Raw genomic sequence first — 23,717 nt, forward strand, 5'->3', positions numbered from 1 at the left:
CCGGATCCATCTCATTATGGTAAATATTTGACACGGATCCTCTGATGGAATCCTTCCAACTTCACACTTAGGTGGTGTCATTATTTCCAGCTTACGGAAGACAAAACTGAGGTCCCCAAAGGATGGACCACAGGCAGATTCTCTGCAAATGCATGTCTGAGATATTGCCTCGTTCTTGTTGTTTTTGCAACCATTTTTGCAGAAGGATATTGGAAGAAAGTGATATTTTGAGCACTGGGTGTTCCGTGGTGGGTAATATAACCTTGTTTTACGGGAATCCATCTGGCCCATGCAAAGGGCCAGTTTTAAGGAAACTGAAGGCAAAATCAACCTGGAGCATTCTTAAGTTGCATAAAAGAAAAGCTGACCTATTACATGTGTATCAGGGTCTCCTTAGGTGAAGTCATTGGCCGATGGTGAATCAGACATGTGAAAGGGACTCGGCCCAATTAAGACTGAGGCCGCTGATGGCTGCTATGATAGTGCAGATTCCTCGTGGAAAGACAAAGAAAGGGCTGAGAAGATGTTGTGAGGTGTGTGTCATCTGTACACCATTGACAACAAATTGAATTGTAATGCCGATTCTTAAATACATCTGTCGTTTGATTTTTTTTTTTTTTTTTTTTTTTTTTTTGCTGTACGCGGGCCTCTCACTGCTGTGGCCTCTCCCGTTGCGGAGCACAGGCTCCGGACACACAGGCTCCGCGGCCATGGCTCGCGGGCCCAGCCGCTCCGCGGCATGTGGGATCTTCCGGGATCGGGGCACGAACCCGTGTCCCCTGCATCGGCAGGCGGACTCTCAACCACTGCGCCACCAGGGAAGCCCCTGTCCTTTGATTTTATACTAGGTATTTAACCGAACTTTTTGTTTCAGAATCGTTCCAGGTTGACAGAAAAGTTGCAAAGGTAGTCCAAGGAGTTGTCATCTAAGTTACAAACTTTCCCCTATTACCAACATCCTACATTAGCCTAGCACGTTGGTTACCATTAATGAACAAATATTGATGCATTATTATTTACTGGTTCACAGTTATGCAGATTTCCTGCCATGTCCTTTTTCTATCCCAGGATCCACATGACACTGAATTGTCACCTCTTTGGGGGCACCTCTGGACTGGGACCATTTCTGAGACTTTCCTTGTTTGTGATGACCTTGATAGTTTTTTAAAATTAATTTTTATTGGAGTATAGTTGATTTACAGTGTTGTATTAGTTTTTGCTTACAGCTAAGTGATTCAGTTTTATGTATATATAGGTCCTTTTCTTTAAATTTTTATATTTATTTATTTATTTATTATTGGTTGCGCTGGGTCTTTGCTGCTGCACGTGGGCTTTCTCTAGTTGTGGCGAGCAGGGGCTACTCTTCGTTGTGGTGTGCAGGGTTCTCATTGTGGTGGCTTCTCTTGTTGTGGAGCATGGGCTCTAGGGCACACGGGCTCAGTAGTTGTGGCTCGTGGGCTCTAGAGTGCAGGTTCAGTAGTTGTGGCGCACGGGCTTAGTTGCTCTGCGGCATGTGGGATCTTCTCAGAGCAGAGACTGAACCCTGTCCCCTGCACTGGTAGGCGGATTCTTACCATTGCACCACCAGGGAAGTCCCTACAGTAGGTTCTTATTAGTTACCTATTTATCTATAGACCTTGATTGTTTTGACTGGTGCTGGTTAAGGATTTTGTAGGCCACCCCTCTATTGGGATTTGTCTGATTTTTTATCACGGTTAGACTGGGATTGTGGGTTTTGGGAGAGGAAGACCACAGAGCTCAAGTGCACTTCTCATCACGTTATACCGGGGTGATGACTATGAACACGGCTTATCACAGGTGAGGTTGCCCCAGGTGCCCTGGTGGAAGTGTTTATCGGATTTCTCCACTGGGAAGATACCCCTTCCCGCTCTTTCCCATACTGTATCATTTGCAGCCTACACTTACGAAGCGGGTAATTTGCTTTCTAAGCGGTAAACACTTCTCCGATTCAGCGTCCTCATTTAAGAAGTGAGCAGATATGGTCCTTTATCATAGGGGTGGGGAAAACATCCACTCTCAACCACAAGGATTTTTAACAACGAACAAACTTCTCTATAATAATATATAATTATAGAATTTCTTCAAATCATCTCTAAGGCTGCACCACACAAGGATCTCAGTTATAAAAAGCAGTGGAACACGTTCCCAAGAGATAAAAGTGCTGAGGCTCAATTTATGAAAGCAAAGTGCTCTTCTGAGCAACTTGACGCCTTAAAGATGCTAAGAAGTATCAAATTCCTTTCCCAGCAATTGGAATGTAGCTTCAGTTGGACTGAACGTCCTACAGATAACAAGTATAAACTCTGGATGAAATTTCTAAACATTAAAACTCTGTGAAGACACTGGGGCATGACCCCAAATGAGCAGAAACCAGAGCAGGGTGGGGGAGTCTTTTGAACAGTGAGGAACTGCACAGTGAAAGTTGTGTATCTCTGGGGCGTTTCTTCTGAGAGCCGCCTCCAGTCTGCTAATCTGGGGGAAGCTAAAACCACTGCAGGTCTACTAGTCTGTAAGTCAGAAAACAGAGCTGGCAGGTGCCTGATCACCTGGAAAGTGAGGGTGAGATTCCTCAATGGGGCTTCTGCGGCAGGAGGCCTGAAAATCTGTGTGTGAGCGTAGCCCACATTTTTGGCAGATCTGGAGGACGCCTGTGTAGGAAAGTTCCAGGGAACTAGGTAGAATGGTTTAGGCTGAAGCAGAGGTTTCAGCTGCTGCCCAGTGCAGGGAAGGCAGAGTTTAGAGCTTACATCCAGCCTAGTGAACTGTCTGCTGGACTCTGCAGGGGAAGTTGACTGTCTACAGAGTCAGTGACAACACACGGACCACAATGTCCATCACACACACACACACACACACAGGATAGATGTGAAGAACCAGGAAAACATAATCTAAAATCAACTGGATATTTGTTTTCCTCTTTCTGACTGACTTCACTCTGCATGACCCTCTCTAGGTCCATCTACATCTCTGCAAATGGCACTATTTCATTCCTTTTTATGGCTGAGTAATAGAAAAACAAATACCGTATAATATCGCTTGCATGTGGAATCTAGACAAATGGCACAGATGAACTTATCAGCAAAGCAGAATTACAGACACAGATGTAGAGAATAAATGTATGCATACCAAGGGGGGTGGGTGGGATAAACTGGGAGACTGGGATTGACATATACACACTATTGATACTATGTATAAAATAGATAACTAATGAGAACCTACTGTATAGCGCAGGGGACCCTCCGTGATCTGTGGTGACCTAAATGGGAAGGAAATCCAAAAAAGATGGGATATATGTATACGTAGAGCTGATTCACTTTGCTGTACAGCAGAAACTAACACAACATTGTAAAGCAACTGTACACCAATAAAAACTAATTAAAATATAATAAAATCAAGTGGAAAAAAAACCCCATATCAATTCACCCCAGATGACCTGGAAATAGCAGATACAAACTTTAAGTGTTTCCATATCAGATCCCTTGACCCTGACTCACCCAAGTATGTCATATTGTTTCCTCAGGGCTCCTCCCTTGTCCCTGCATACCCTCCTACCCTGATTAGCAACTGTTTGAACCTGCCCTTTGGAACTCAGGGAAGGTCCAGGAGGCTGAAGCCTTTATTCTGCAAATAAGAAATGGGGGGACACAGAAAGGATTTGTCCCCAGGAAGGCCCCTCAGGGCCCTGCTCAGTTTCAGGCAGATAAAAGTTTGAGGTTGGGTGTGGGATGCCTTTTTCCCAAACTCTCACATCTGTCTTCTACTCCTAGATAACTTGGCCCCAATACCGCTGGCCTTGTAGAAAAAGCCCAATGTTATTATTCATGTTCAAAGACCTCCCTGGAGCCTCAGCAAATCCAGACAGAATATACCTGCCATGCTTTCTGTGACTCTTTTAGGATGAATGACCAGAGGCCAGAGGATTATGAAGTCTTGATCAAGAGTCTGTGAAATAAATGCTCCCAGGAAAAGAGGACCAAGGATGCACAATAAATAATAATGATGATGATGGAGACACAAACTTCTGAAGTCACCAACTTTGACATCTAAATACATAAATTTCCGGGGAAATAGAGTCAGATATTTTCTCATCAGAAAAGAATTTTGCTACCATATTACAGAAATAAAAAGGAAAATGGAACACAGATAAGACTTTAAAAATGCCCCTGGGACTTCCCTGGTGGCGCAGTGGTTAAGAATCCGCCTGCCAGTGCAGGGGACACGAGTTCGAGCCCTGGTCCGGGAAGATTGCACAAGCCGCGGAGCAACTAAGCCCGTGCGCCACAGCTACTGAGCCCGCGAGCCACAACTACTGAGCCCACACGCCTAGAGCCCGTGCCCCGCAACAAGAGAAGCCACTGCAATGAGAAGCCCGCGCACCACAACGAAGAGCAGGCCCCGCTCTTCGCAGCTAGAGAAAGCCCACGCAGAGCAACCAAGACCCAACGCAGCCAAAAATAAATATAAATAAATAAATAAAATTTAAAAATAAAAATGCCCCTGAGAAATAGGGGTGGGGTCATGATTCGGTTAAAAGCAAAAGCATTCAAGGAATGACTTTTAAGACGTTGGATGCAAGAATCTCACACTTTGCTTAGTCTTTAGAATTCCTACAGGAGCGGAGGACCTCCAAGGCGTTTAAACTTTTCGAGATTCTATACACTGAACATGGAAGAATGTAATGTCTCCTCACTGCTTTACTTTTCTGAACCTGTTTTCTTTGTGACGGCGTCTAGGAGGGACAGCAGTGAACATCAACAGGATTAAAACACAAACCTGGGCTTTGGGGACTTCCCTGGCCGTCCAGTGGTTAGGACTTGGGGCTCTCACTGCCGAGGGCGCGGGTTCAATCCCTGGTCAGGCAACTAAGATCCCACAAGCTGCGCGGTGCGGCAAACAAACAAACAAACAAACGTCACTCTATTCACATAAACCCAGCTGTCGTGGAAAGAGGTTTGTTATGAATAACAAGACACCCATTTCCAAAAAAAAAAATCCGAACTTGGGAAAAGGCAGGGAGGACGAAACTAACATGGAGCCCATCACTGTCTTTGGAAGGCTTCCTTGAAGTGAAACGATTCTTATATGGGGTTTGGTGGTAGAGAAGGATGCCCGGGTTGGAGACATAGCCACACACGGGCGTCACCCTTAGCCACCCAGCTGCACCTGCCTTCTTTGTTCTGCTCGTCACAATAGCAGAAGATAAAATGGGATGGCAGATTTAGAAGCAGATTTCAAAGGCACCCTCTCTTGCGTTTCCCCAGGGACACACATTATTGTGTGAATACCCACGTAGGCGTCACAGCTGTTTCCGGAAAGAAGGAACACATAAGGCCAAAAACAAAACCAAAAAGCTCGACCATGTTCATTTTCTGAAGTTTTCTAAGGAGTTTTCGAAGGCGTTTCTCACCAACTCGGTCGACAAAGCGTCCAGGTGGGAAACGCCAGGAAACTCAGTGCTGGGAAGAGAACACTTATGATCACCTGGATAGCTCACAGCCTTCTCCTAACATGAAGGAGGAAAGGGATATTTCACCGGGACCCTCTCCCCTGTAAACAGATAAGGTAGGAGGTCCCCGAGAAAGAGAACTAGGCATGGCTTTCTTGACATAAGAGAAGCCATTTTTGGCTGAAACCATTTTGGGATCTAGGCCTGGCCGCCATGCTTGCCCTTGAACAGGTCTTGGTAATTGATCATCTTAAGGGAACCAAAGAGCAAACTGTTATCAGACAAGAGAAGGAACAATAGCAAAGATAACAAACCAGTGGTAAAGTCTCCCAGTTCTGTTTCAGTGGTGAAGATTAGTCTGAAGCCTCAACCACCCGATCCACTGGGACCTAAAGGAGGAGGATGATACTGGCCTTTTCTGACCCTGTGACTTCAACTCAACTAAAGTTTAGACTCTGTGGACCTTGGCCCCAGTGCAATGTTGAATTCTCCTCTGCTCAAGCCCCTTCATGAATATGCATGTACCACCCAAGCGTTTCCCCCACTCCATGAATATGCACATACCCTGAGATTAAAGCTTCCCCAATTTTGCTGTTCAGGAAACACTGCTTTGGGAAAGGTCTCCTGTGTTCTCCACATCCCCAAGACCACCCTCGCTTCCAGCGCCGATTGTAACTTGTGGGCCCCCGAGACCACCCTCAGGGTCCATAGTTCACCACGTGGACCCAGAGAACTCTGCCAGGCTGCTGATGTCATTGTTATGGTTCATTACAGGGAAAGGGCACAGAATAAAATCGGCCGAGGGAAGTGGTGCGTGGGGCAGTGTCTAGGAGAGACCAGGTGTAAGCCTGCAGGTGCCCGTCCCAGCAGAGTAACGGCAGGGCTCTCCCCTCCCACCAAGGGTGTGTGCTAATTTCCGGCTATGGCCAACCAGCATGGTGGACTGCCTGGAGGACTGACTTTGGTCTCCATCTCCTCCAAGGTCGAGCTGACACTGCATGCCCCAAGGCCTCCATCCTAAATCACTCTGGAGCACAGACTATCGTCGTGGCCCAGGCCCCAGGCAAGCAACTATACTCTTATCAGGCAGGATAGCCAAGGGCTCAGAGGTGACCTCCCAGGAGTCCGGGAGACAAGGCCAGACCTGGCTTTGAGCAAAGTTAATTCTTTCCTGTACACCTGGGTCCTAAAGAATATTCTCTATCTGGACTGGAAACTTTGAGGTTGTGGAAAAACACAAAAAGAGGACTCTGATCTCTTTCTGGGCCTCCCCAGAAGCATCCGCTCCCCGCCCCCCCCCCCACACCAGGTGCTGTTAGACCTTTTACGGGGCTGCACCGCCGCAGCAAAGAGATCTTTATCCCCGAAGGCCATCGGTGCTGATGCTGAAAGCTCAGCTTCTATTCTGCACCATTGCCGAATTGCATCTCGGAGGGGTGAAGTAGAAAAGGAGAGGTTTATTGCTTTGCCAGGCAGAGGGGGGCACAGCGGGCTCCTGCCCTCGAAAAACTATGTATCCCAACTTGGGAGGATTTGATGAGTTTATAGCCATGGTTCAAGGGTGGGGTTGCTGATAAGATTAGGGTGTGTGCAGGGTCTCCGGTGTGCAGGGGCTTGATTAGCAACTGTTCGCATCCGCCCTTGGGAACTCAGGGAAAGTCACGGAGGCTGGAGTCTCGCCTACAAGAAAGGCCTCTGTGCCCCAGAGCCCCAGAGGGCCCCACTCGGTTTCAGTCCTGGGGTTGACATACACTGCTCTGAGAAGACCTCCTGGAGCTTCCCCTCTTGCTACTAAAACGGATGAGATAGTTTCCTTCTTTAAAGCGTTCACAGTTTACGTGTATTTCTTTCATCTATGGCATTATTATTATTATGTTTTGACTTATGAAGGGAAATAATGAGAACCCCAATTGCTTGCAAAACGTCCACGCTCGGTGTCTGGATGATTCTGGCCCTGAGGGCTGAACATTTTGTGCCGTAGAACTGGCAGGGCCGATGCAGAATAAAAATGCAGCCTGTGCCCAACCTTGATTTCAAGATGGCGACATGTGTGCAACCATCACCTCTCTCTGGTTCCAGAATATTCTCCTCCCCCCAAAAAGGAGACCCCCCCCCAACCCCATGAGCTGTCACTCTCCAGCCCCTGGTAACCACGAATCCACTTTCTGTCTCTGTGGACTTGGCCTGTTCTGGACGTTTGCTATCAACGGAATCACACACTGTGTGTCCTTCTGGGTCTGGCTTCTCTCACTGAGCATCGTGTGTTCAAGGTCCATCCACGTGGTAGCCTGTGTCAGAGCTTCACTCCTTTTCATGGCTGAGTCATATTCCACGGTGTGCATGGACCCCAGGCTGTTTCTCCATCCATCTGTGGATGGGCTAAATGATTTTATAAGCACTTGATTCCATCACAGTGAGAATTCCCTCACATCATGTATAATAAGGATGCAAAAGCAAACCTATAAACACCCATGCCACACATACACACACACACACACACACACAGTGAAAACAAAACAGGGCACACCTTGGCATCCACACCAGCTTTCTCTCCAAACTTCCGGGTCTTTCTCTTTTTTCTCTTTAACAGTTCTCCAGTGGATTCTGACTCAGGAGGTATGTAATGTTTTCTGGGAGTCTGCTTTTTAAGTGAGTGCCCAGGTTTTGGATTTTTTTGATGTGTGTGTGTGTTTGTGTGTGTGTGTGTAATTTCTGGCAGGTCTGGAGCACACCTCCAGGATGCAGCCGTTAAACGAGTCTCCCCAGACTCATGGAAAAACACCCCTATGGATCTGCCCTGTGTACACGCCATCTGTGTAGGGTCGCGCCTGGTCTGCACACTCAGTAAAACACTGGGATCCACCTTCCTCCTTACACCACCGCATCCCAGCCTCCCAATCATACTGCGCCGCAATGATGAAAATTAAGGCCAATGTGAGGTGCTTCCTTGGTGTCTGGGGGGAACCAGGGGGCCCTCAAATGGCCTGATGGCACACTGGCCTGTCCGCTCAGCATCTCCCTTTCATTTCCCCCAGCCCAGCCCCCTCCTCAGCAGGGGGGCCACGCTCGCTGCGGGTTCATCCCCCCGTAGTCAACTGAGCTCCCATCTGCTCGAGGAATTATTCACACGAGCCCATCACACCCTCCTAGGGTCCCCTCAGACCCTTGTGACTAGAAAGCCTGCCTCTGGGGTCCACCCTGACCTCAGGGGCAGCCCCGTGCGGCCCCAGTGGGCTGTTCTCCTCCACAGGCTGTGAGTGTACGTGACAGCCCGTCTCACGTGGGCAGTGCAGGGTAGCATGTGTGAGGCCATTCCCCCAACCCCCCGGGGCAGCATGCACGCACATGCAGGCACTCACACCATGGTTCAATTGCTAAATAACCCATCAACTCTTTTATTTATTTAGGCTGCCCCGGGAGGCATGCAGGATCTTAGTTCCAGGACCAGGGATCCAACTTGGGCCCCCTGCAGTGGAAGTGCGGAGTCTTAACCATTGGACCGCCAGGGAAGTCCCTAACCCATCAACTCCTGCTCCATCGTTCAGGAGGGAGGTGAAGTAGGAAGAAATCAGTCTCATGTGTAAAGGTTGCATCGACCAAGTGTTCAAAGCGCGTGTCACAGCTTCCTATCATGCTGGATAGAGAGTCATGGGGCGTCCCCCCTTCCAGGAGCTCAGGGCACTTGCCTATTTCTCCACCTGCTGCCGGGCACTGAACTCGGGCCTCCCTGATACCCCAAGAAAGCTGGACACCCAGAGCCTGGAGGAGATTTGGGCTCCGTGATGATTGTGATGGATCCATGTCTAGGTTATAGAATCTGAAGGTCTGAAGACATACTAGAGTGACCACAGGGCTCGAGGGGTCTGACTATCCCCTCAAGTGTCAGGATTTGAGAGCTCAGAACTGTGGCTGGGGGGGTCCCTTTCAGGAGAAAATATTTTTCTTCAGCATCTATGTTAGGTTCCGAGGGCTTTCATAACCAAGTACCCCAAACTGGGGAGCTTAAACAACAGAAATGTATCCTCTTACAGTTCTGGAGGCCAGAAGTCTGAGATCAAGGTGTGGGCAGGGCTGGTTCCTCCTGGGGGGGTCTGAAGGAGAACCTGTTCTAGCCTCTCTCCCAGCTATGAGGCTCCTGGGACTTCCCTGGTGGCGCAGTGGTTGAGACCCTGTGCTCCCAATGCAGGGGGCGCGGGTCTGATCCCTGGTCAGGGAACTACATCCCACAGGCATGCCACAACTAACAGTTTGCATGCCACAACTAAGGAGCCTGTATGCTGCAACTAAGGAGCCCGCCGGCTGCAACTAAGACCCGGCGCAACCAAACAAATCAATCAATCAAAAAAAAAAGACCAGGCATCCTAGTGAATTACTATAGCACAGTTTGCACTGGCAGAGTCCACGGTTATTGGTTATTTGCAGGGAATACAATTTGCACAATAACAGTGTTAGCACCAGGGATAGGAGAGGAATGAAACAGAAGTGGCCGGTGTGGCCCATGTACCTGGTGTGGTAGAGGAGCTGCCATGGGGGCTGCCCGCTTACAAGGAGACTCAGGTGGGAGGGAGCCACTGAATTATCAGGGGCTGTCGTACGGAGGGTGACCTTTGACCACAAAGAGGCTCCTTACCAACACAAAGTTCTCTGAGGGCCCACGTTGCTGTGGTTTAGTGTGTGGCCAGCATCACTGAAGCCCCCTTCTCTAGGGCCAGGGGCCTCTAGGAACTGACCACCCCATGTGATGCTTCAGGATCTGGCTTCCTCGGGGCCATTCTATGGTCACCTTTGCGGCTTCCATAAGATATATTAAAATGTATATTTTAAGACAGTTCTGGTCGAAAACTTATTTTCCATGCTGCATGCATTATTTATATTTATTCATTATTATTATTATAGTCTTCCCCCCCGCCCCCGATTTTAAGAGAAGTTCAAAAAGACTCCAAAGATGGTTATGAGCACCTTGTAACTGTGCCAAGGGTGCCTGATGGCAGATGTTGGCCTCTGGGTCAACCAGATGGCTGCTCTCGCCCTGCTTCCTGGTCCTCTACTAGCGGGCCCCATTCTGCCTAACCTTCTTTTCCGGGGGGATGTCCTGCCCCTCATCTGGAGTTGTCCCTGCCTCTTCTGGTCCAGGTGAACCTACCTTCAGTGGTGGAGTCCTAAAATCCTTGAAGGGACGGGAATTTGTCAAGCATGGTGGAGGAGACCAAGGATATCTCCCAAAGGTGTCCAAGCCAGAATCCCCTGGAACTTTATATGGCACAAGGGACCTTACAAATGTAATTAAGGTATGGACCCTAAAATAGGGAGATGATCCCAGATTAACCTGGTCCCTGCTCCATTCTAATCCCATGAACCCTCAAAAGCAGAGAACTTTGGCTGGAGCGGGACGGGAAGGTGAACAGATGCTGAGGGTGGGATCTAGGGGACACCTGCTCAGACCAGAGAGAGGATCCTCCCCTCCCCACCACTGACCACCAGCGTAGAGGCGGGGACTTCAGCCCTAGAACCACAAGGAACTAGATTCTGCTGTTAACCCAAATGAGCTTGGAAACAGGCTCTTCCAGATCCACTCCCTTGGGAGCCCAGTGGGTAGACATCTCGATTTTGACCTTGTCAGACCTTGAGCAGGAGACCCACAGGCAAGACTTCTCACCTACAGGGCAGTGAGATCCTATGTTGGTGTTTGTTTGAGCTGCTACACGCGGGGTGATTTATTACAGGTGCCATAAAAGTCAAGTGCATTTGCAGCATCAACATTCTAATGCGTTCCAGGCTCTCTGAATTGGGGGCCGTGGCCGGAAGCAGCTGGTGACGACCCCAGCCCCTGCATTCACTGCTCCAGAAACCACGTTAAAACACAGACGCTTCGGGGAAACTGGGCAAGAGGACAGGAGGCGTCAGCTGGCATTGCTATGCCTCCACAGATAACATGCCTGGCAGCGGGCCTTTCTTTTTGGACAAACACCCAGGGACAGGTCCACGCCCCCACTGTTCCCTGGGTTCCACCTGCTCCTAGGTCCTTCTTATTCTATCACTGTGGCCACACCTGGGGCTCTTGCAGGAAACCCTTGAGGGTGGCAGCTATGGAGGCCTTCCCTGATGCTCTTTTCTGGGCACACCTGGGCATGCCTGGCACACCAGGGTGCACCTGGCCAAGGGGGGCAGCTGATACCATGGTCTTGCCAGGGATCCTGGGAAGGCTTCCTGGCCTCGGTTTTCTCATCTGTAGGACAGAGGGTCACAAAGACCAGAAGGACTCCCCTAACCCAGCCTTGGATTGCACCAAACAGGTCTGTATGCTGAGCATCTCCAGGTGGCCTGAGTGGAGGGGGGCAGCCTGCACGTTGGGGGTGACCCCCCAAGTCAGACCAGCTGGGTTCACTTCCTATGGCGATGGGGGGAGACCCAGAGTCCAGGTGCGGGGGTCACAGTTCCAGAGGGTTGTGGAGTGTGGAATCCCGGGTCCTAGCAGGGGCAGGAATCCAGGTGGGGCTGGGGTGGAGATCCTTGGTCCTGGGTGTTGGCGGGCACTGATCACAGGGAGGAGGAGGTCTCTGCTGGTGTGTGTATGAGGGGTGCTGTCCAGTAGGTGTCTGAATTGGGGGGATATGGATGTGGTCCAGGGTTCTGGTGGGTATTAAGGCCCCTGTAGGGTCTGGGGTTGCCAGGTTTAGGGTTTCTGTAAGGTTCTGGATAGGGGTCTGTGTGGGGTCTTACTGGGGGTCTGGGTTGGGGAAGTGTGGGGTGGGAGGGTCCTAGCTGTGATCTGGGCGGGGTCTGTGGTTCTAGTGGGGGTCTGGTGGAAGTCTGAGCGGGGGGTTCCACGCTCCAGGAGGGATCCACGTGGGAGTCCATGGTCCTGTCTGGGGGGCCTGGTGTTCTGTTGTGGAGGTGGGCAATAGCCTAGAGGGAGTCCACGGTCTCAATGGAGGGTCTGAGGTCCAGGGGGGCTCTTGTGGTCCGAGGGCCGGATTGGGGGTTCCCGGCAGGAGTCCAAGGTCGGTTGGGTCCACATCTGGGTGGGGGTCCTGCAGCCAGGCAGGGGTCCTGGGGATCCGGGTGGGGTCCATGGTCTGAGCAGGGGTCTGGGGTCAGGAGGGGTCCCAGGGCCCAGACAGGGAGGGGCCACTGGTTCGGGCGGGGGTCCCTGGGGTCGGGGGGGTCCCTGGTATCCTTGGTCTGGGCGGGGGTCCCTGGGGTCGGGCGGGGGTCCCTGGGGTCCTCGGTGCGGGCGGGGGTCCCTGGGGTCGGGGGGGGTCCCTGGTATCCTTGGTCCGGGCGGGGGTCCCTGGGGTCGGGGGGGGTCCCTGGGGTCCTTGGTCCGGGTTGGGGTCTGGGGCCCCGGCGTCAGGCAGAGTCCCGGGGTCCGGGCGGAGGTCGTCAGCCGGGAGGGGGTTCGCGGTGCGGGCGGGAGTGCCTATTCCGGGCCGGGGTCGGGGGTCTGGGGTCCGGCGCCCCGGGTCAGGCGGCGTCCTGGGGTCCAGGCGGGGTCCGGGCGGGGTTCGGGGCGGGCGCGTGGGCGCGGGGGGCGGGCCGGCGCGGGCGCGTTTCCGCCGTCCGGCGGGGCTCTGAGTCCCGCGGGCGGCGCGGAAGCGGCGGCCGGGCAGCCATGTCGCCTTTGTCTGCGGCGCTGGCGGCCCTGCGGGTGTACGCGGTGGGCGCGGCGGTGGTCCTGGCGCAGCTGCTGCGCCGCCGCCTCCCGGGCTTCGCGGAGCCAGGTCAGCGGTCGGCGGGGGGCGGGGGCGTCGGCGCCGGGGGCGGGCGGGGGGCTCGCGGCGGCGGCGGCGCCCGGCCGGGGTCGCGCCCATCGCTCGGCCGGGACCCCCGGGGTGGGGGAGGAACGGGGGAGGGGCGCGGCGGGGACCCGCGTGCCCTTGACCCCGGCCGCCGGTCAGGGCGCGCCGCGCCGGGCGCTCCCGGAAGCAGGGCCGGGCGGCCGCGCGGGGGGAGGGAGGTGCGCCGTCCCCACGCGCCTCCTCCCCCGCTCCGCGCATCCCGGGCCGGGGTCTGCCCGGGGGTCCGCTCCCCGCGCGCACTGCGGGCCGGGGTCCCCGGGGTCCCGCGCGCCCCGCAGCCCCGCGGCCGGGGCGAAGGAGGGGGCGCTCGAGAGCCCGGCCGCGCGCAGGGTCAGGTAGGACGGGCCTCCCCGGGGTGGGTGGGGGACGCCGGGCGCGCTCGGGGGCGCGGCGAGTCCTGGAGGGAGGGGCTTCCGTTCTGGGGCACCTTGTTCCTCTGGCCCCCGCGACCTCCGCGGCGTCTCCGGTCCCAAACTTTCCGGGGACCCGTTCGCGCTCTTCACGCACGTTCGGGACCTCCGGGGGGCGAGGGGGGCGCGGCGGTGCGTCTGGGGCTGTGTCTGGTCGCAGCGGCGTGCCCAGGACGTAAAACGGGGAAACGTGTAGGAATCTCTGTCTGCCCTAATTTGCAGGAGATCACACTCACCCTAGGCTACGCGAGCATACATGACATTGTATTTTTAGGTGACAGTTGACTCCTTTCTAAAACAAAGTATTCTGTGGGAAGAGTGGGGCTGTGTCACCTTGTGCCCGGTCTCTCTACTGTGTGGCCTAAGGGGATAGATAGAGTCTCAGGTTCACCCGTGTTTCCACCCTATGGACCTGGCACCCCCAGCAGCGTCTGGGCAACACCCCTGAGACGCGGGGGTGGAAAAAAAGGCAAAGAACATGTGACTTTGGTTGTGAAAATACTTGAGAATCGCTCCACTCCCCGACGGCAGGGGCGCTGCCGGGGCCACACTTTGGAAACCTGCAGCTCCCCAGCAGGAGTAGATATTTTTATATGAGCTCCACCCTCCCAGGCCTCCATCCAGGGAAATACATCTTCCAGGTTTATGTGAGGTGAGCATTTGGTTTTCTGATAAGCTGAATTTCGGTATTTTTTTATTAAAAAAACACATTGAGAGCGATCAGAAATGAACAGAGGGTAAGACCCCAGCCAGTACCTGGGGCTCGGGGGTGGGGTCCGCATAGTCACCTTTGAGATCAGGACGGGCTTGAAAACAGCGAAGAGGTATGGAAAGCTGTCCCAAGTTGCCCCGCGCTCCACTCCGAGTAGTTTTGCTCCCAGACGCGTCTGGCTGTCTCGCCTGGGAGCCCGTTTAGCTGCTCGCAGAAAAGACAAGTTAAGGATGGAATTTAGACCTGTCGCTGTTATCGCAGCAGCACCCCAAAGTGCGTGCCTCGGAAACGTGTTGGAGATGCATCCAACCTGAGGGCTTGCCTTGTGGTTTCCACCTGTTGATTGATTGAGGAAAAAAAAAAAAAGTTGTGGAAAGGCAAACCAGCCATGAAGCCATGTGTCAGCCGAGGGCATCCTTATTCCGGCTTTTGCAGAGGGTTGTTTCATCGAAAGATGGGCTTGCTGTGTGCAAGCCACGTGGTCTGCGGGGTTAGAAATCATTTTAGGTCTGGGCGGAGGAGTGAACGAACATCCATCCCTTGTGCCTGGTGGTGGCCGGTGTCCCAAGTGGCACCGTTCCTCTGCTTTTGGACCCATTTTTTATTTGCCCCTAACTGGACTTAACCTTTGCGGGGGAGGAGACATTGAACTTTGCCCCGGTATGGAGCTGAATAAACAGTAACCAGAGGCCCAGTCCACATGGAGAGTAGCTGGGGTTTGTTGTTCTGAAACATCACGTTTTCTTTTTTTAAAAAAATAATTTATATAGTCTATATAAATAAAAATGTGCACAGTATAAGATAGTTGATACGGAAATATTCTCTTATTTATATGTTCTAAACGGGTAACGACAAACCACAGCGGTGATTATTGAAGTGCATTTGCTATTGTGAAAGTTCTTTGATAACCCACCCTGAGCGGTCAGATCATGCACCAGATTTCAGACTACCTTGGTTACGATCGTTTGCTAATATTTGCATGTCAGATATTCAATATCTAGAGAATCTATCTATAGGTCGTCTCAGCGTTTTGATGAGTTGCTTGTGCATACTGCACATATTTAATGCAGGAATATAACTTTTATTGGGACTCAGATAACATGGAGCTGCCTCACATTTATTGCTGTTGCTTTGGAATTGTGGGTGGTCCTGCACATTTTACCAGGTGGGGGACAGGCGTGTGGTGTGAGTTCACGTGGATTCTATGAAAAGGTGAAGGAAGATGCTGAAAAAGTAACCCACTCCTGAATGTAACCTTAAAATGCGCCATCTGTAAACAAGATCATTACAGACTCATGATTGTTTCAGGTTGTGCCTGGATAGAGACGTGTGTAAGCAAATTAAAAATTCCTGTAAGAGACTCTGATTTCCAGATTCTCTGTGGCGATTGTCTATTACAAATTAAATGTCTCTGATGCATCAGTGAGTTTTGAAAGGGAGAGAAAATCATCCAGATGCGTTTTACAGGGCAGTTCTGATACCACACAGACATTTATTTCCCTTAAGAATTCTGTTGGAAATAGGAGGTAGGTCTGGAAATGGACTTCTACTGATGGGCTGACACCCCAAAAGATGTCAGCTGGCCCATTTATGAAGGTATTTTAGGGTGGATCCTGGTGTTCAAACTGTAGGGTTTTTAAAAACCGATAAAGAGGAAGTTATTTCTCGTTGGTGTTGTGTACAGATGAACAGTTGGGGGTTGTGGATCCAGGGAGGTGAAGCCACAGTTTTCATGATCTTAGGCATTTTTTACTCTTAAAAAAAAAAAAAAGTACTCCCCCCACCAAAGAACTTTTTTGAAAATAAATTTTTAAATTTTTACTTTTTGGCTGTCCCACGCAGCATGTGGGATCCTAATTTCCTGACAAGGGATCGAACCCATGCCCCCTGCCTTGGAAGTGTGGAGTCTTAACCACTGGACCTCCAGGGAAGTCCCCAAGAGCTTTTGTTTATGTGGCTTTTACTTATCCATGTGGATCCTATTCACTTACATGTTAATTAAATTTAAATTTATTTGAAATGAAGAAAAAATGTGAACAGAAATTTGAAACAGAAATGTACAACATATATTTCAAGTAACATAACAAGTCACTTACATGTTATTCCCAGTAACATTTTTTCCCAGTGAAGAATAACTATGTTCTCCAACACAAACAAACAGAAATCAGGGAGAGTGGCCCTGTTTTTGGTTCTTGCCAGTTTCCTGAAGTACCCCCTAGGCAGAATGCAGCTGGTGCTCCACTTGGTGGCTTCATCCTGTGTCTTGTGACATGTTCCTTGCGTTGGTGAAGCCAATCGGGAAGATCTGGCTGGTGTCTCTGATGTGAGAAAAGGCAGGACCTCGCCACATCCCTGGCAGTGTCTTGGCGATGGTCCCCCCCAGAGATGCTCAGGCCGCCCTGTAAGAAGGACCCTGTGGAGAGGGTGCTTGGACAAAACCTTGATTCCTGACTGACGGGAGATGTAGACCTTTCCCTCCAGACAGTGGAGGGTGGCTTTGTGCAGCCGCCTTCAACGTATGTGCTCAGAACCCTCCTACTGTGTGTCACCTCCTTGGAGGTTTTGACATCATTGGCCCGAAGGAAGTGATGCCGCAGGGGGAGGCCCCACGGGCGGTGCCTCCTTAGCTTGTCACCGTGTCCGGGATGCTTCCTGCTTTGTGGGCAAAAGTTTGCGCCAGGATGGCGCTGGACTCCTTCGGCCAAATCCCAGCAATAATTCATCCTCCTCCTCAAGGTGTAGTCGGATCTGATAAAACTGAATCGCGTGGCCCGTGCGGAATGTGGCAGCTCATATTCCAGAGCCCAGGTGTGGTGCCCGCTGTGCAGTTCCCGTCGCTTTTTGGGACCACCTTTCCCACGCTCAGGTGCCCCATCCTGGCTTGGCTGTAGGATGTGCGGTTTGGGGGTTTCCTCTTTGTGACAGTCCGGGCTGTGTCGGACCCCCTCCTCCTGTCCTGGAGACTCTGCTGCCCCAGCCCTGGCTACGACGTGCCCCTCAAACCAGCCCCCCCAAGCGTGACCTCTCCCGGAAAGCCTCAGGTGGGCCCTTTGGACCGCAGGGCGCCCAGCACCAGGGGTGATGTTACCACTCATAGCTTTTATAGTTTTGTTCTCATCAGCAGAGCGTCTGGGGGCGGCTGTAACAAAGTACTTAAAATCATGGAAGTTCATCCTGTCTCTTTCTGGAGACCAGAAACCCGAAGTCAAGGTGTCCCAGGGCCGCGCTCCCTCCAGAGGCTCCAGGTGAGGGTCCTTCCCGCCTCTTCCAGCTTCTGGGGGCTCCGGGCGTCCCTGGGCTTGTGGCCGCCTCCCTCCCGTCTCTGCCTCTGTCTTCACGGGGCTTGTCCTCTGTCTCTGTGTCTCTCCTCTTCTGTGTCTTAGAAGGACCCTGTCATTGGATGCAGGGTCACCCTCACCCAGGAGGACCTCATCTCAGACCCTTCACTGCATCACATCCGCAAAGACCTTTCGTCCAAATAAGGTCCTATTCTGAGGTCAGGGTGTCCCAGGGCCGCACTCCCTCCAGAGGCTCCAGGGAAGGCTCCTTCCTGCCTCTTCCAGCTTCTGGGGGCTCCAGGCGTCCCTGGGCTTGTGGCCGCATCCTTCCTGTCTCTGCTTCTGTCTTCCCGGGGCTTCTCCTCTGTGTCTGTGTCTCTCCTCTCCTGTGTCTTGTAAGGACCCTGTCATTGGATGTAGGGCCACCCTCATCCAGGGGGACCTCATCTCAGACCCTTCACTTCATCAGGTCTGCAAAGACCCCGTTTCCACATAGGTCCCACTGTCAGGTTTGGGGGGGACATGAATTTGGGGAGGGGGGCCGCTTTTCAAACCACTGTCGTTGTTACTGGGTTTTGGTTTTGAACATACGCCCCACACTCAGAAAACACCTGGTTGGTGCACTTTGTGTTTTAACCCCCTGAGTGCTGTACAGGGGGTTGAAAGCTCGCAGACTTAACCCATCTCAGGGGGAAGTCTGTTCCATGGACATCATTTGAGGAAATCAAATAAGTAATAAAACTAACATTCATGCTCTTAAAGCATATCTTTTTCTCTCTGTGTCTAGGCATATATATGTATGTATATTTGTTTATGATTATTTACTTAAAAAGTTCTCTTTTATTGAAGCATACTTGATTTACAATATTGTGTTAGCTTCAGGTGTACAGTACAGTGATTCAATTATACATATATATTCAGATTCTTTTCCATTATAGGTCATTACAAGATATTGAATGTAGTTCCCTGTGCTATATGGTAGGTCCTTGTTGCTTATCTGTTTTATATATAGTAGTGTGTATCTGTTCATCCCAAACTCCTAATTTATCCCTCCGCACCTTTCCACTTTGGTGACCACTAGTTTGTTTTCTATGTCTGTGAGTAACAGCCAGCTTTTAAGAAAACTCAGCTGCCCTTTTGGGTGTCCTGGCCCTGATTGGCAGCTCCAGGAAGCCGAATGTGTGGGCACCACCAACAGTGGGAACCTGGGGATCTGGACCTAAGGTCGACTTCCCCACTGACAGCCGGGCAGTGAGTGCCCACGGTGGGCATTTTGAGAAGTTCCAGGGATTGAGAAGTCCAGTATTGCCCCAATCTGGTTCCTGATCCCAGATGCACCTAGGAGAAAAATAGAGGGACGTCCCTGGTGGTCCAGTGGGTTAGACTCCGCGCTCCCAATGCAGGGGGCCTGGGTTCGATCCCTGGTCGGGGAACTAGATCCCGCATGCCTCAACTGAAACCTGACGCAGCCAAGATAGATAGATAGATAGATTTAAAAAAAAACAAAACAACTAGAGCGTGTGCAGTTAAGAAAGTAATATTTTTAACTTTCTTTAATTGATATATAGTTGATGTACAGTATTATGTAAGTCTCAGGTGTACAACATAGTGATTCACAGTTTTTAAAGGTTATACTCCATTTATAGTTATTATAAAATATTGGCTGTATTTCCTGTGTTGTACTATATATTCTTGTATCTTATTTATTTTATACTGAGTATTATAGTTCATTCTTCTCAACCCCCTTCCCCTATATTGCCCCTCTCCTTTCCTTCTCCCCACTGGTAACCAGTAATTTGTTCTGTATATCTGTGAGTTTGCTTCTTTTCTGTTATAGTCACTAGTTTAAAGAAAAAAAAATTTTTTTGGATTCCACATATAACTGATACCAAACAGTATTTGTCTTTCTCTGTCTGACTTATTTCACTCAACATAATAATCTCCAAGCCTATCCATGTTGCTTCAAATTGCGCAATTTCGTTCCTTTTTTATGGCTGAGTCATATTCCACTGTATATATGTACCACATCTTCTTTATCCATTCCTCTGTCCATGGACAGTGGACGTTTAGGTTGCTTCCGTGTCTTGGCTGTTGTAATCGTGGTGCTGTGAACATGGGGGTGCATGGATCTTTTTTCTAATGAGTGTTTTTGTTTCTTTCGGATAAGTATCTAGGAGTGGGATTGCTGAATCATAGGGCATCTCTATTTTTAGTTTTTTAAGGAACCTCCATCCTGTTCTCCACAGTGGCTGCATCAGTTTACATCCCCACCAACGGTGTAGGAGGGTTCCCTTTTCTCCACACGCTCGCCAGCATGTGTTATTTGTGTTCTTTTTGATGAAACCCATTCTGCCGGGGGGTGAGGTGATATCTCATTGTGGTCAAAAAGGCATCATTTCAAAACATAAAATTAGAAAAAGCTCGTATTTAATGCCACTCTGCCAACTTAATATCCGCTTGAGACCCTCTGTTTTCGTTTTCTGATCGGAGCCACATCTGATGGTGGCGTGTGGCACGCGTGCTTGCTGACCAGGTTTTCGGCTGGGGTGGGGGTCATCCCGGGCTGGTGGGGCGCTTGGGAATGTGGCCTCCATCTGGAGAATGAGCCCCCCTGCTTGGCATCGGGGCTCCTGGATTTCCTAGAACAGGACAGAGTAAAGCAGCTCAGGTGAGGAAAGAGCTGTCATCAGCAGCCCAAAGACGATCCCCAAACTAACAATAAAAAACGCGTGTCTTCGGACGCACCTGGATGGAAGAGTTGCTGGCTTGTCAGACTGGCCCCTCTGCTTTGCCAAAGCCACGAGCCGGAGCGGCGGCCCCCGGGGTCCCTCTGCGTGCGCCCTTGGTTCCGGAGCAGCCCCGGTCCCCGCCGGCCGGAGCCGGGTCTCTTCTCACGCTGTGTTTGTCTCGCTGCTTCTCGGCAGGTCGTCCCGAATGAGCGGAGGCCCGGCCCGGGTGGCGCCATGGAGGGCAAGAGCCTGGAGGGCGCGCAGACCGACCTCAAGCTGGTGGCGCACCCGCGCGCCAAGAGCAAAGTGTGGCGCTACTTCGGCTTCGACACGAACGCCGAGGGCTGCATCCTGCAGTGGAAGAAGATCTACTGCCGCATATGCATGGCGCAGATCGCCTATTCGGGCAACACCTCCAACCTGTCCTACCACCTGGAGAAGAACCACCCCGATGAGTTCTGTGAGTTTGTCAAGAGCAACACCGAGCAGATGCGCGAGGCCTTCGCCAGCGCCTTCTCCAAGCTCAAGCCCGAGGCCGTGCAGCAGAGCGCGCCGGAGCCGCCGGCCGCCAAGGCGGCGGCGGTGGCGGCGGCGCACGGCCACGACGGCCGCAGGCAGCAGGAGCTGACGGCCGCCGTCATGGGCCTCATCTGCGAGGGGCTCTACCCCGCGTCCATCGTGGACGAGCCCACGTTCAAGGTGCTGCTGAAGACGGCCGAGCCGCGCTACGAGCTGCCCAGCCGCAAGTTCTTCTGCGGCAAGGCCATCCCCGAGCGCTACGGCGCCGTGCGCGACGTGGTGCTCAAGGAGCTGGCGGAGGCCGCGTGGTGCGGCGTCTCCACCGACCTGTGGCGCAGCGAGAGCCAGAACCGGACCTACGTGACGCTGGCCGCGCACTTCCTGGGCCGCGCCGCCCCCCACGGCCTCTTCCTGGGCTCCCGCTGCCTCAAGACCTTCGAGGTGCCGGAGGACAACGCGGCCGAGACCATCACGCGCGTCCTGTACGAAGCCTTCATCGAGTGGGGCGTCAGCTCCAAGGTCTTCAGTGCCACCACGGACCGTGGCAAGGACATCGCCAAGGCCTGCTCGCTGCTGGACATCGCGGTGCAGATGCCCTGCCTGGGCCACACGTTCGACGCGGGCATCCAGCAGGCCTTCCGGCTGCCCAAGCTGGGCGCGCTGCTCGGCCGCTGCCGCAGGCTGGTGGAGTACTTCCAGCAGTCCACCGTGGCCATGTACATGCTGTACGAGAAGCAGAAGCAGCAGAACGCCGCCCACTGCATGCTGGTCAGCAACCGCGTGTCCTGGTGGGGCAGCACGCTGGCCATGCTGCAGCGCCTCAAGGAGCAGCAGTTCGCCATCGCCGGGGTCCTCCTGGAGGACAGCAATAACCACCACCTGCTGCTGGAGGCCGCCGAGTGGGCCACCATCGAGGGCCTGGTGGACCTGCTGCAGCCTTTCAAGCAGGTGGCCGACATGCTGTCCGTATCCAAGTACCCCACCATCAGCATGGTGAAGCCTCTGCTGCACATGCTGCTCAACAGCACGCTCAACAGCAAGGAGACCGACTCCAAGGAGATCAGCATGGCCAAGGAGGTGATCGCCAAGGAGCTCGCCAAGACCTACCAGGAGACGCCCGAGATCGACATGTTCCTCAACGTGGCCACCTTCCTGGACCCGCGCTACAAGAGGCTGCCTTTCCTGTCCACCTTCGAGAGGCAGCAAGTGGAGAACAGGGTGGTGGAGGAGGCCAAGGGGCTTCTGGACAAGGCCAAGGACGGCGCCTACCGCGCCCCCGGCGACCAGCTGTACGCCCCGCCCGAGGAGCCCCCCGTGAAGAAGCCGGCGCCCTCGGCCACGCCGCCGCCCGCCAGCGTCATCAACGACATGCTGGCCGAGATCTTCTGCCCCGCGGCGGGCGTGGAGGACCAGGACGGCTGGCGCGCGCAGGTGGTGGAGGAGCTCAGCAACTTCAAGTCGCAGAAGGTTCTGGGGCTCAGCGAGGACCCCCTCAGGTGGTGGTCCGACCGCCTGGCGCTCTTCCCGCTGCTGCCCAGGGTGCTGCAGAAGTACTGGTCCGTGGCGGCCACGCGCGTCTGCCCCGAGCGCCTCTTCGGCTCCTCGGCCAACGTCGTCAGCGCCAAGCGCAACCGCCTGGCCCCCGCGCACGTGCACGAGCAGATCTTCCTGTACGAGAATGCGCGCGGCGCCGAGGCCGAGCTGGAGGACGAGGACGAGGGCGAGTGGGGCCTGGACCACGAGCAGGCGTTCCCTCTGGGCGACGCCGGCCACGCCGGCTACTTCGGCCTCAGGGACGGCGGCTTCGTGTAGCGGGGGGCGGGGGGGAGGGGGGGAGGGGACCCAGCGTGGGCGCCTCTCGTCGGATGCTTGGCTGTCAGTACTGACCCCGCCAGTGGGCGCGCTGCCCGGGACAGAGGAAATGCGCAAAAGGGAGAGATGGACCTTGGGTGGGGCTTTGGGTGGGGCTTTGGGTGGCCCAAAGGAGATAGATGGGCTTTGGTTGCCCCAAAGGACAGGTAGGGGGGCTTTGGGTGGCCCAAAGCTGGTGAAAACGAGCGTTTTCTCTGGAGGGGCCCCTTGCGTCCCAACGCAAGGGAAAGAAATGACTTATAAAAGCTCTAGATGTCCGCCGATAGGCTTGCAAATGCTAAGCTCCGCGACAGAAGCACGGCCGGCAGGGATGTTTTGCCTCCTAGATAATTCCGTACCCGCAACATGCGTGTCCTCTGCGAGGGATGGTTTGGGGTAAATCGGAGAAAGACTGAAACCGGCAGGCAGCTGAGGATGAAACCCCCTGCGTGTCCTGCACCGACACCATCCGTGGATGTCAGCCGTTGGCTGGTGAAGGAACCCGTGTACGCTGTCGTTTACGTGGGAGCCTTGCCTCAGGGTAGCCGGGGAGAGACACTTTCGCCAGATGCCCTGTTTTCAAGAGACACCAGTTTTATGTTTGGTGGAAAATGCTAACAGTGAGAGCCTGCAGTGCAACCGCTTATAAAAAAAAAAGCAGAAAAGAGGTGTTGGTTGTGGTGTTTTCTGCCATGAATCAGTCTTTTTCTCCCCTTGCCTGAATTCACAGTCCTTGTGAGCCCCGTAGCTCCTGGGTCTTGAGGTGGGTTTTTTGTGAGTCTGATGCTTCAAAGGTCCGGTTTCCCCAGAATCCCTTTTCTTGGGATGAACAGAGAGAAGGCGGTCCCTACTCCTTGGAAACCCTGCTTTTGAATACGGAGGACCCTCTTGCGCCCACGGCTGGCTCTAGAGGGCTGGTTTAGATTTGATTCCCGGAAAGGGCTCTTGCATT

General features: G+C 52.9%; 2 protein-coding genes across 2 annotated transcripts in view; both read left to right on the plus strand.

Annotated features, from left to right (window-relative positions):
- Positions 1-13,021: 13,021 nt before the first annotated feature.
- The window catches only part of DHRSX (dehydrogenase/reductase X-linked), a 195,733-nt gene continuing 185,037 nt past the window's right edge, over positions 13,022-23,717 (plus strand). The window contains exon 1 of the mRNA XM_060087629.1: positions 13,022-13,188. Within this exon, the coding sequence (XP_059943612.1) occupies positions 13,080-13,188 (109 nt within the window). The 5' untranslated portion in view covers positions 13,022-13,079. The remainder of the gene's footprint in view (positions 13,189-23,717) is intronic.
- On the plus strand, positions 13,107-22,726 carry ZBED1 (zinc finger BED-type containing 1). Its single transcript, XM_060087628.1, has 2 exons — positions 13,107-13,188; positions 20,591-22,726. The coding sequence occupies exon 2, from the start codon at positions 20,630-20,632 to the stop codon at positions 22,724-22,726; it is 2,097 nt and encodes a 698-aa protein (XP_059943611.1). The 5' UTR covers positions 13,107-13,188; positions 20,591-20,629.

Source organism: Mesoplodon densirostris, chromosome X (genome assembly GCF_025265405.1).
Source record: "Mesoplodon densirostris isolate mMesDen1 chromosome X, mMesDen1 primary haplotype, whole genome shotgun sequence".
NCBI lineage: Eukaryota > Metazoa > Chordata > Mammalia > Artiodactyla > Ziphiidae > Mesoplodon > Mesoplodon densirostris.